This window comes from Musa acuminata, chromosome BXJ1-8 (genome assembly GCF_036884655.1).
Source record: "Musa acuminata AAA Group cultivar baxijiao chromosome BXJ1-8, Cavendish_Baxijiao_AAA, whole genome shotgun sequence".
In the NCBI taxonomy this organism is placed as follows: Eukaryota; Viridiplantae; Streptophyta; class Magnoliopsida; order Zingiberales; family Musaceae; genus Musa; species Musa acuminata.
In genome coordinates this window covers 50,442,988-50,456,228 of record NC_088334.1, presented here as the reverse complement: position 1 = coordinate 50,456,228, position 13,241 = coordinate 50,442,988, and the positions used below count along the sequence as shown (strand labels likewise).

Below are 13,241 nucleotides of genomic sequence, written 5' to 3'. Positions count from 1 at the left end.
GGGACCTTCGGTTCTCAGCAATGGAAGTGAAGGTATAGTATGGGTACCTTATGGTCGAGTAGTGGGGGAGACATCGGAAGTGGCGTGTCGTTTCTCTGGCGAGTTGGTGGGACCCGCATGTGATCACAAGGCAGGTAGAGGTGCGGGTAGCTCAGAGATTAACGACGCGTTGGTTCTCGGGTGAGTGTGAACGGCATCTGGAATTCTTTCTCCCTGATTGATGGGGTCAACCGCACCAATTCGGGTCGGACTTAATCGAATCCGACCCGTAAATCCGAGAAGATGTGAGTATCCACGAGTCACTGTGTCGTCAGTTTCAATCAAATCTGCCCAACTCAGCCAATGTTCCATCGATTTTGATCGATACGACTCGTAAACCGATCGATCAAAGGTTTCCCACTAATCCAATTTTAGATCGATTTCGAATGTCAAATGAATTCTTTTGATTACTTTTTCGGTCAAAAAGGAAACCCTAATCTCCTCAATTGAACTCAAATCCATTTCAAATCTTACTTCTAATTCAAACCCTATTTGTGGTCCATGTCAGTAGTACTTAATGGGAATCTGACACATAATGTATCTTAATAGATAGACCTTTTGGCCACCATGTCAACCAACTCTCTCTTCTCTTCCATTATCTTAACTTAGGATTAAATTTAGCTCATTGTGGAATAGTTTATGAGATGGTCGAATATTCATTTCGGATAGTTGAATTGATAGACAAGAAGGGTTATCAAAGTCAAAGCACATAGAGTCAATGTGCATTTGGCTTGAAGCATTCATTCATTTTGATATGATAAGGGGGGATTCACCTTCATATTCCTGTGAGGAACAGCTCCAATTATTGCAGCAACTTCTTGGAGCTGTGAGTGGCTCACCACAGACTCAGATTCCTTGTTCAACATGCAAGCATGTTGAGCTTTTCTTTTGATGAAAATTATGTTATGATATTGGTGCTTTTATCTGCCCCATGCTTACTTTATGAAGCATGGCATTCTTCCGTTGTAGAAAGAGAGAGAGAGAGAGAGAGAGAGAGAGATTTCTTTATATTCTTATATAATACAATAATGACTAGTTATTTGAAAATATTATATTATTTTGGATGATGTGTTGATAATAAAATTACATCTTGTGTTCCCGATATGATATGATATTGTGAGGATCAATGTATACAATCTTATCTTTACAAGAAAAAAAAATCATTTTGGTAACTCAAAGATGGCGAAAAAGAAATAATAGCTTCATGTACTGAGCAAGATGAACTTTGTGGGTTGGGTTGAGTTCAACAAGATCCATGGCTGCCTGGTGGAAGTTTCCAGGGTTGGATTCAACGCGTTTGTGACCTGGTAAATGATGGAAACCAGCCTACTAAAGTTCGACCACTTCAGGTCAAAAGCCATGTCCATTTGCAGACCAATAGATTCTGTCTGTGTCTGAATGCTGCTTTCAGCATGATGAGATGAGGTTGTCACCAGCAAAAAGTCACTCAAGAGTTCTAATTTGAATCTTCCAAAGTTCCATCATCAACAGAGATAGTGGTAAAAAGATTCAGTGGCAATTGACCTCAAGATGCTGAGATACTACTGATTTGCTTAGGAATTATTGCATCTAAGCCTAATTCCGAAACTTCCAAAGTTCCATCATCAAGTATTCAAGTGAATGCCAGAATACTGCTTTTTGATCAGATTACAAGTATTGGATATGATCCTAATTCTGAATCTTCCAAAGCTTCATCATCAAGAGAGATAGTGGTGTAGTGATTCAGAAGCAACTTGTTTAAGAGTGGGAAGTTTCACTTAAAGATCAAATCACAAGTATTTTATGTATGAGCTTAATTCTGAGTCTTCCACAGTTCCATCATGAACACAGAGTGTGATAAGAAGCACTATACCAGTTTACATTTGAAAAATCCTACCAAAAGGTGTCAAAATAGTGCTGCTTTTTGTTATATTATGAAGTATTGGATACAAGCCTAATTCTGGATCTTCTAAACTTACATCATCAACTAAGATAGTGCCATAAAGATTCATCATCTCACTTGTTTACAAAGAAAAATGAGAGAAACAAAAAAGGCCTCAAGTTGGCAGACTGACCAATGCAATTATCAAGCCACAGGCAGCATCATCTCTCTGTTCTTGGTGAACACTTCTTTACAGCATAACAATTTTGGGTTTGACAAGTAGATCATACTAGCAGAAAACTTTACACTCCCAAATATATACTTCACTTGAGGTGGAAGGCATTAAGCAACTCTCAGCTCAATGGACTGAATCTAATAACAAGTCTCATGGCACCACTGTTGCCTTTGCTTTGGCTGGCATCTTTCTCTGTGGTACTTTTCTTGAGGAAATCTCTTCCTGTGATTTGTAAACCATAGTTTCTAGCATAATGAGATCTAACAATCAGATTTACACTAGTAAGTATATACTTCACTTGAGGTGGAAAGAATTGAACATCTCTTGGTTCAAAGATTGGATCTTACAGCAGCAAGTTCACATGGCAGACATGATATAGAAAGGAGAGTTGATAGTTACCTTTGCTTTTGGCTGGCAGCTGGAACTTGAGTCTTGTATTTTGTTTCTTTGCACAGGAAGTAGCAATCACACCAGAAATGCCAGATCTCTTACAGGACATGCTTGATGCATGAAGCTCTTGTCTTCTATTTCCTCCATTTCAATGGCTTCTCAGCTGGCCTTTTAGATTTGTGCTCATAGGTTTAATAGGTAGATTTCTGTCTTTGATTCTTCCACATGAAGTATAATTCTCTACACATAGAAAGAAAAAAACAAAAAGAGGAAAACTTGTTTGCTGCATGAAACTCTTGGCTTCTATTTCCTCCATTTCAATGGCTTCTCAGCTGGACTTTAGATTTGTGCTAATAGATTTAACAGGTAGATTTCTGTGTTTGATTCTTCCACATGAAGTATGATTCTTTACACATAGAAAGAAAGAAAACAAAGAAAAAAACCAAAAATAGGAAAACATGCTTGCTGCATGAAATTCTTGTCTTCTATTTTCCTCCATTTCATGGCTTCTCAGCTGGCCTTTTTTGGATTTTTGCTAATAAGTTATACAGGTAGATCTCTGTCTTTAATTCTTGGACATGAAGTGTTATTTTCTTCACACAAAAAAAAAAGAGTAATACCAAATATTGGTTGTAAGATTTGTCATAGAAACTTGAGTGAAAGATCATTTGGACCATCAATCATATTTCCATGCTGATCACCAACTGACCTTGAACTTATGATGATAGTTTTATACATGATATGTAATTTCGAATAGTACCACTCGATACGAGTGGTACATACTAGTCCGACAGTATATCCGTACGTGGATCGCCCGCTACTAGACGGACCGTGCTACCGTGCTACAATAAAGAGAAAAAATATTTAAAATTACTCGATAAGCCTTGGTGTACCGCTCGATACACCGTGGTATATCGTTCGATACGCTAGTACCACATCGTACCAAGTCAATCTCGAAACACCAGTATGATACGGTATTGCATACCTTGATTTTATATTTTTAGCACTCATGATTGGAACTTAAGGTCTGGAAATACCAATTTGCTGATAAGCATGTCTTTAGGTTGATGCAGCAGCAGGACCCCAATAAAAATAAAATGTTAGTCCTCCTTAGAAAGTATTTTCCTGAAGATCTATCCTTGAGAATAATTTAGGAAAAACAATTAACACATGTAAGAGCAAGAAAAATTGAGATTAAGCCATAAATAAGATAGAAACTAGTGATGTCTGATACAAGTTGTGCTCGTTGCTTCCTGCATCCACTCAGGGAAATGTTTTCCATGGTCTTTTAGCAGGAACAACACACATCTATCACAAAAGAAAACAATACCAGTAGGTCCATATAATCCTGGCCTAAAATGATAACAAGAAGAAACTATTTGTATTCCTTACATGTTTGCCATTCAGTCAAATACTCTCTCATTTGAGCGTATCAAAAAAAAGAAGGCAAATCTAAAGCTAGTAGAAACAATTTCCAGCTGACCTTAATTGCCTTTCAGTCAAAGGACTGCAAGATTCAAAATTCCCTGCCCATGCTTAGCTTTTGATCAAAATATAACAAGGTTAAAATAAATACCAAATTAGAGTATATCACAGAACTAATTTTAATGTGATGATTTTCTTTAAAAAAAAACCCCCTTTTAGGAATTTTTTTTTGAAAGGTATTCTAATTTTTAATTTTCTATTTGATGTATTTTTATCTTGCCCTCGTGACCCGAGCAACAGTTGAAGGTTGAATTATCCAATGGGATGCGATCGTAGTGAAGCCCAACGGTGATCGCGAGAGCTAATCCTTCACCCACTACCTCCACTCATGCTCCCTCATCGGTAACAACCCACTAGCAACTTCTTCCCTTAACGTCAAGAAAAACTCTTGTTTCTTCTATCAGTCATCCTCTTCTCTCCTCCTTGGAACCTTCCGTCCTACCACTTCCATCTTGCCATGAGATCCCATTATTACTTGACGATAGCGAGATGAGCAATAAGGAAGGGAGTATGAAGATTAAAGAGGATAAGGAATATGAAGATAATGTACTAATAAGGGATGAAATGGAGTCTCCAAGAAGGGTGGAAATAGGAGGAAGTTGGACATGGGACTATGAGTATCACAAAACGGGGGTAACGATCCGTGATAATCAATATCGAAGATAAAGACTTCATGAGAGAGAGACCGGATCACATTACGGAGAGGTATTATGATGATACAAAGGTTAATAGGACGACGTGAGACATATTAGAGAAAAAAAATATATCAAATAAGAAAATTAAAAACTAAGACATCCTCTAGCAAAATGCCTAAAATGAATGGTTTTTTCCAGATTAACCCATTTTAATGTGGTATATTTTGCATTCATAATCTTATTCGGATTAAGATTTTAGGAGGGCACTGACACGTACGTCTGTTTGTCAGACTTATGTTACACGTGTGTCTCCCATGCAAATCACATGCTATTTAGTGAATGCAGTATTCCAACTGTAACTCAGGGACTTTCTATATACGTGGCTCATATGATACGGGCCCACCTAGTTAGATCATGCTTTCTTCCAATTACATGACAGGTAATTGAATGGGTATGTTTCTTCGGGGTGAAAACTGCCTCTCCGCCTTTGCTTGTATCACAACCACTTCGATCCTTCGAACTCTTTTAATTAGCTTCTCAGGTCTCTCTCTCGTCACTGTACTCGATCGACGAAAGATTCCGAGGGAGCGGGGTCTCCTGCGATGGAACTCTCCGCTGCTGCATTCCGCTTCCACCGTTGCGCCGCTCCACACCTTGCCCTCAACCGATCCGTCGCCACAGCCAATCCGCCGTCGCTTTGGAATCGTAGGGTTCCTCCAATCGCTCCTTTGGCGGTGCGCCTTGACCGCCGCGATCCCCTGCTTCTTACTGGTGGAAGGAGCCGGTTGTTCTCCAGTTGGTTGAGGGAGAGTAAAGAACCGGCCTTTTCCGCGGTTAGGGCTATCAGGGGCGAAATGGAGCCTGCTGGTAGTCTTAGCGGGAAAATTGCGGTCGCTTCGACGGTCACGATTCTCCTGGCGGTCCTCAACCGGGTCCTCTACAAGCTCGCCCTCGTCCCTATGAAGGAATACCCCTTCTTCTTGGCTCAAGTTACAACCTTCGGGTAAAAGATATTGTTTATTAGGATCCTTTGATAAATTTGTGACTAATTATATGTCTTAGGGCCTCGTCATTCAATTCAAATGCATTTTCGAACGAGAATTCTGATCGGACATGATTCCACTTTATTGATATTTTTCGTACAGATTGATGATTTCTTTTCCTGTAGGTCGTTATAATTTCTTTTCCTCTGCGTCTTGACAAATTGGTCCTTTTTATTGAATAAGTAGTTTGCTATGTTGTGTCGCTTTTCCAATGGAATCCTTTGCATTTATTTACCAGATTAAGTTATTCCTTCTTCCATTAGTTGATTCTTTGGTCAATTTTGCAGATGCCACAAAAGTTCTGCTCCAGACGTTCTGTGTTTGAGGGCATTTGCCCTTGGAGTTTGTCATATGGAACAAAAACCCTTGGAGTAGGGTTTATGTTGATTACACCGAAGAAATTAGTAGATGGAAATGTGAGATAAATACTGAAAATTCTGGGTTTGGAGAGCTCTAATAAAAGTTGTTTTAGATCTTAATGAATTTCTATAACAAATTAAAGTTCTTCATTCTAAAATCAGGTCCATCGTAATAAAAAGAAGCAAAATGGAAAAACATCTATGGTAATTCCAGAAGTACTTAATTGGCTTATTAAGCAGTATACACTTTTGTGTGATGCTCTGATACAACTCCAGTTTTCCTTGGTTTGACAACTGAGATCATTTTAGAGTACACATGCCATGTCAACCATTGGCATTTCTGTTGTTGATTCTTTATTCATACGCTCTTACCATTCTATTTAATCTGTTAACATTTTGTGTCTGGCATCTCATCTTTGTCTCTGTAACATATCAAACTTTTTGCGAATCATTTGCAGTTATGTGGCGGTATATTTCTTCATTCTCTACCTTAGATATAGTGCCGGTATTGTAACCAAGGAAATGCTGGCGCTCCCAAAATCGCAGTTTATAGCAATTGGCTTTCTGGAAGCTCTTGGTGTTGCTTCAGGAATGTCGGCAGGAGGTAAGTTGACCACTTCTTCCTCTTGCACGACAAAAAGAACCTGGAGAATTTTCTCTCTCTTGTTTGTTTTCACCTGACTGGAATTCCTGTGGCATCCCTCTTTGAAATTTTCAGCGAATATTGTCAAAAGAATTAACTCGAAGAGATTTATTTGGAACTCTGAGGGTTCTTTCTTCTTTTTTTTGCAGCCTTTGTTCCATTTGTCTCTGATTTATTTGCTTATGAAAGGATGCACTGAAAATATGGCAAACTTATTTTACTTGGTGACTGTTTTCTCTTTTCTAATGATTTCTCATTTCATAACAGCTATGCTTCCTGGACCAGCCATTCCTATATTGTCTCAGGTAATTCTGGCTTAAACAAATACTTGCTTAAAATTCATACAGTGTATATCTACTTCCGTTTCACGATAGTTTTTATACATTTTCATGAATGTTGGAGGCAGATTGCACTAATGTTGATGTAAATTATTTATTTATTTAATTAATTGTAAGGCTCCAAATAGCATTTTCTTTATCATCATCAAATCAAACAGCTTTATGTTTTCTACACTGTATGAAAAATTGCACTATTGCAGTGGTTACTATTTCTAGGAATATCCTTCAAAGAAGCATCATGGATCATGGCATTTTGCATCTTATATCTGAATTTCAACAGTAAAGGGAAATTACAATTGTCTGTTGAAATGAATCATTTTTTTTTAATTGTAGAAAGAGATACCACATAGATGAATGGCTATTTTGTTCTTTTTTTCACTCATTTTTCAAACTGAGAAAACTGTACAGTTAAGTCAATAATTTTCTAAAAGCTTCTATTAGATTTTATATATTTTCAGTTTTCTTATTTCTAATAAAGGCTCTATGAACCAGGTAGCATGGAAATTTTGCTGAAGTTATGGTGTTTTGAATAAGACCATTCTCCATCTGGATCATATTTTCTCCTATGTGACTGTCACAACTGTTTAGACTTATACATAGATTTCCAGTTCCTTGACCTGACAATGAACTGCAAGCTTTTGCCAAATGATCTTTGAGCTCATGTGACTCTAGTCCACAACTCAAATATTTCTCACATCTCAAACTCATCATCAATATTGCAATTATAATGAATTGACTTCGTTTTTGTTAATGTTTCTTATTACATCAGGTGCATAGTAAGGAAGGAGTTTGTAACCTTAAGTACCATAGTGTTTGTTTCATTTTCATTATGTTTTGAACTGCTTCCCAATCTTTTTAATAATCCCATGGCACATGAGCTTGTTACAATTATAATTCATTTGAAAATGTAAGTCCTAGTCTTTAATGGCTAATTTACTTTGATGAAGTTAACAGGGAATTCTGGTGGCTGCTTTGTTTTTGGTGGTCCGATAGCTGCTACTGTTCTAATATATCCAATCTTATCGTGTTTTGATGCAGACTTTCTTGGTCTGGCAACTCATCTTGTCTGTCCTGATCTTGGGAAGGAAATACTCATTCATCCAAGTTTTTGGTTGCTTACTTGTAACTGCTGGAGTTGTTATATCTGTGGCAAGGTGTGCAATTAAGTTATATTTATGCTTTTGTTTTGATTTATATCAAGCTACTGTATGTTTAATTTATGTTGAATTTATGGCTTACTTGTTTGGTGCTTATTACGTCTTTGGAGAACACTAAGTTGTTTAATTGGAAGCGACTGAGACTTTCCTATTTAGAGTAAGGATATTATATTTGGCAACATCACTTGTTAAAAAAATCATGCCGCCTTAATGCAAATTACACATGGAACCGAGTATTTGTGTCAATTACAAACTATCTTAAACCTTTAACTTGGAAAACTCAATGGGTCGTTTATCCTAGATGCCGTTGGGTCACATCCAATTACAAATTTAAAGTTGCTCCACAATTTCTGATCATTCATCTTCTTATGATGAATGGATGTTTATATACTCAAAGCCTCCCTATCAGAAAAGGTAAATTTGATATGTATAAGTTTTACATAGATCTAGATTAGAGAATTCATTTGCAGCCTATGTTTCCATTGTGAAGCAGACAATTCTCATGAATTTAAAGGAAGTTGGACTCTGTAAAATGACATGTTCTTACAGTTTAAATTTCATAGGTAGAAACTCTTGAGCTTTGGTTGCCAGTGCACAAGTGTAGTAATGTGCTGGCGAAATACCAGCACTTCGTTATGTGTGTGTTCCATTATTATGCCCATATATAGAGTTGTAGGCACATGACCTGCATGAGCATCACATACTTTGGATGTTCTGGGTCATGAGGTTGTGCCTGCCAAGTACCAACATGCCACCGAACTACAGTGAAAAGATCCTTGTTCTTATACTTAGAATTCTCTTTCTTATAAACACAAGGTTGTTGATGCAGATAAACTTAGTTTCCAATCTGTATGTTTGACCGATCTTGCCATACACATCTATTGATTTACATTCTTTCAATCAATCATGTGAATCAACAATAATCAGCCCCAAAATATGATTCCTTATATGTGTGTATACTATATAGTACATTGTTATATTGAATTATCCTTTATCAAAACTCGCATATTTTGTTTTACAATTAAGATCTGCTGGTACCAACTTTGTCTTGATTGATTCCAGTGGGGCAAATAATGGTGAATTTCTATCTCAAGTCGAACTTCTTTGGCCTGCACTAATGGTAGCTTCATCTGCATTTCAAGCTGCTGCATCCATTCTCAAGGTCTGAGTCACTTCTGATCTCGAATACGTTACTATCATTTTGATCGAAAAAAAACTTTATAAACTTATCTTACTTCAAATTGCAGGAATTTGTTTTCATTGATGGGGCAAAGCGCCTTTGGGTAAAACTTTAGTAGTGCTGTATATGAATATATTGTTTGGTAGCATATTCAGTTATTGTGGAACTTAAGCATAGACAAGAAGTTTCATGTCTTAGATGTAGTTTCACAGAATCTTTATTGCCTTTTAAGTGATCTGTATGTGCTAATGCAGGGAAAGCCTCCTGACATATTTGTTGTCAATTCTTTCGGATCTGGGTTTCAGGTTAGCTTTTATTTAAGTTATTTCCTTATCCATGTAAACCATTTCTTATTTGTAATGCTTACAAAATACGATATCTGTATCTATTTAACTTTAAATTTGCTAGTTAAATGTTTTTATTGTAATGCTCTTTGTACCTTTTTTTTTCCCTGAAATCTTATTAGCTCCAAAGTCCAAACAAACCCATCAGAAGCTTCAAGCATCTTGTCTTTTACTGCAGGCTCTTTTTGTTTTCCTTCTTCTTCCATTTCTTTCGAACATAAGAGGAATTCCTTTTGCTGAACTCCCTGCATACCTGAGAAGTGGTGCCGCATGCTTTTTAAATGTTGGCAGCCTTACGAAAGGCAAGTTTTCTCAAAGGAAATGTTTCAACTTCTGATATTTGGCTATTCATGTTCTGGAAAGAGATATATCACTTGTTAATATTTTTTGCTCATCTCACTATATTCTTAATTAACTAGTAACATAATTGTTAGTTTTGTCGTATTTGACATCTATTACATCTGATCTTTTTGTTGTTTTAAGGGAAGAAAGTTAGACATAAAGCTCATGTAGGATTATATCTCCATCATTGGTCATTCAATTTTTTGTGCATAGAAAACAAAGCCACATTGCCATTTAACAGTCTATAGAGGCACCATGTTAAAATATGTAATGAAACCGTGTAATAGTAGAGAATCCACAAAAAAAGTGTGAAATGCAAAGATAAGTTCTAAATCAGTATTTTTTTTCTTTGAGAAACCATGTCACGTAGTGAATCAACTAAATATTAAAGTGAAATGCATAATTTAAGTTGTAAACCAGTATCTTTTTTGTTTGATATTGGTGGGTATCAAGGTCTGCAATTTCGTACCGTACCAGAGTTTCGACGTTCGCTCGGTACGGTACGAAACTGTATACCAAGCGGTATATATATATATATATATATATATATATATATATAATCCGAAAAAGGCGACGTCACTGAACATCGCCTTTTTCTAAAATATTTATATATAAATATAAATATATATATATATATATATATATAATTTTATTTTATTATTATTTTTCGTTCTGTCCGATAGCGGGCGGTCTGCGTACTGGTATGCCGTCAGACCGGTACGTACCGCCCGTACCAGATGATATCATTCGGTATTGCCTACCTTGGTGGGTATGATATTTAGTTTGTATAGGAAAAATATTCAAGCACATGTGGATATGTTAGGTGTTACCAGTTTGATCAAAATATCAATATATTAAAAAGCATGATTAAAGTATACTTTCATACTAAAGCTGAAAAAAGTTGTTCCACAAGCTAATCATGAAATGACCCAGTCTAGAGCATGATTGAAGGTAGACTTTTGTATTGAAGCTGTAACAAAGTGCCTTCACAACCAATGATGAAATGACCGTGTCTTTTCTTGGAACCTGTATAAAAGTGCCCTGCTTTAAGAGATGGAGAATATGGGGTCACTATGGAAAAAAAATTTATGGAAGATGTTATGGCCACCGACTTTTCTGTTATGTTGGTTCTCCAATAAGTCTAACTATAGCCAAATGACCTTCAGACTTATATTGGTACATCATAATTGTGACCTATATGAATTTGCTGCATTTTCATTAATGAAATATATGTAGGTGTGTCTAGGCCTAGCATCCCTCTTTTGTCCAAGTTCACCTTTAACCTCTTGAATATGATTGTACCAACTTAAAATTTGAAAGCTCTGATGTGCAAAATAAGTATCACCATAAAAGGTATATGTTTAGTAAATAAGGTTCATCAGCTGAATTGGGATTTATTTTCATATTTTAATTTGTTCGTATTCTATATGCTCTAAAAAATGCTGGTGTCATCAACTTTTTTTAAGCTTTTTAGTGAAGGAACTAATTTCTTTGTTTGTTTGCTGCTTTGGTTGATGAAGCTGACCTGGTTCCTTCTGCCATTCTTCAGGCTGTGAAGGTGCACCATTGTTGCCTCTACTTTTCATCGCAATGAATATGGCTTTTAATATATCATTGCTTAATCTGGTGAAGATGTCATCTGCATTGGTTTCTTCTCTTGCAATAACACTAGCAGGTATTTTTTTCTTCCTCTCTTTCTCATGTTTAGGTCTATTGCAAATGATATAATACAGTCACTTCTGAATCCGACCAGTTCAGTTTTATGCAAAATCTTTTTTGATGCCTGTTCTGTTCATATGCTTCTTTGCCAGTGACACAATGCAGTAAGGTACCAATGTCATGCTCATATTGATGAGTGCAAGGCATCTTTAGTAATAGGATGCATGCATGAAGTCTGCATAATATTGACTCCATATGGTGTGGCATGCATGTCACAAAGTTTCTGCATTGACGGCTGCATAGGTAACACAATGGTCTGGATCTATTTATGGTGCTGGTATAATACATACATGTGATATATGCACTGCAATCCATAATTAGAGGTTTTGTTCTACCAAAAGATTAATTCCATTAGGACTAAAATACGAGTTGGAAATTGATAATGCTTCCTAAAGTTTTATAAGTCTGCAGAACACAACTTACATATTGACCTCTTTGAACAGGTCACATATATATTCTTTGTTTGGACTAATGGCTGATTTAACTTCCTTGCAGTTCCACTTTCCATCTATATTCTCTCACTTCCACTACCTTACATCCCTGAAGGCGCAAGCTTGAATGTTCACTTTGTTGTTGGTGCTGCCATTCTGGTTCTGGGATTAATAATATACAATCTTCCTCGATCAGCAAATCAAAATTATAAAAGTGATTGACAAGCTCTGAAGATCACTTCTATTTTAGTGATTTGGCAACTGACTTCACTCATCATCACTGTCATTTTCTTATGGCATTTGTTTCAACAACTGATTTGTCAGATGACAGGCAGCATTTCTGCCCTATGGAACCTGGCTAACCTTCCGGATCATAGATAGTATCAAGTCTTCATTTGTGGAATTTATTTCAAGGAATGAATCCTCCAACAATGTAACAGAGTCCAGATATAACGAAGATGAACAATTGTGGCCCAATAGCTTCTTCTTGCCTCAGATTGTCACAAACAGCAAAAGTGGTAACCACTGTGGCTTTCACGCTATCGATCATCCTGCTCTGGTGTCGGATTCTGGTTGCCATCAGAGTTTTCTTTGGTGAGGTAGCATTCAGCTGCCAAGGTTTCCACATGGAATTCCAGGAGCATCTTACTATATGATAGAATTGGTGGTCATGAATGTATATCAACGTCGAATTCTTTCTTGAACTATCTGGCGCAATGATCTCAAATGTAGCAGAACTGATTTTGTCTCGCCTTATGTGTTTAGTGAAAAATTTGCAAGATGAAGAACAGAATGAAAGCTCTTTATCAACCTTGTGTTTGTCCCATGTGCATGCATTACAATCCCATGTTTATTGTCAGTGTGGGAATCAGGGTTAAAAAGCTGAGGTCGACCTCATGTAACCCAAATCTGATGGCCTGTTTGGTTTCATTTGGGTTACCCACCTGAACTACTAGTAAATCATACACTGCATTCACTTTAAGATTCATGCGCATACTATACAGCATTCTGCTAACCATATCACCAAAGATGCCAAGGCA

General features: G+C 36.8%; 1 protein-coding gene across 1 annotated transcript; it reads left to right on the top strand.

Annotated features, from left to right (window-relative positions):
* The first annotated feature begins 5,194 nt into the window (after positions 1-5,194).
* On the top strand, positions 5,195-13,005 carry LOC135588632 (protein CLT2, chloroplastic-like). Its single transcript, XM_065080844.1, has 10 exons — positions 5,195-5,648; positions 6,506-6,651; positions 6,958-6,995; positions 8,067-8,182; positions 9,248-9,347; positions 9,433-9,468; positions 9,620-9,670; positions 9,888-10,011; positions 11,601-11,726; positions 12,266-13,005. Exons 1-10 carry the CDS (start codon positions 5,248-5,250, stop codon positions 12,421-12,423), a joined length of 1,296 nt encoding a protein of 431 aa, XP_064936916.1. The 5' UTR covers positions 5,195-5,247; the 3' UTR covers positions 12,424-13,005.
* The last annotated feature ends 236 nt before the right edge of the window (positions 13,006-13,241 follow it).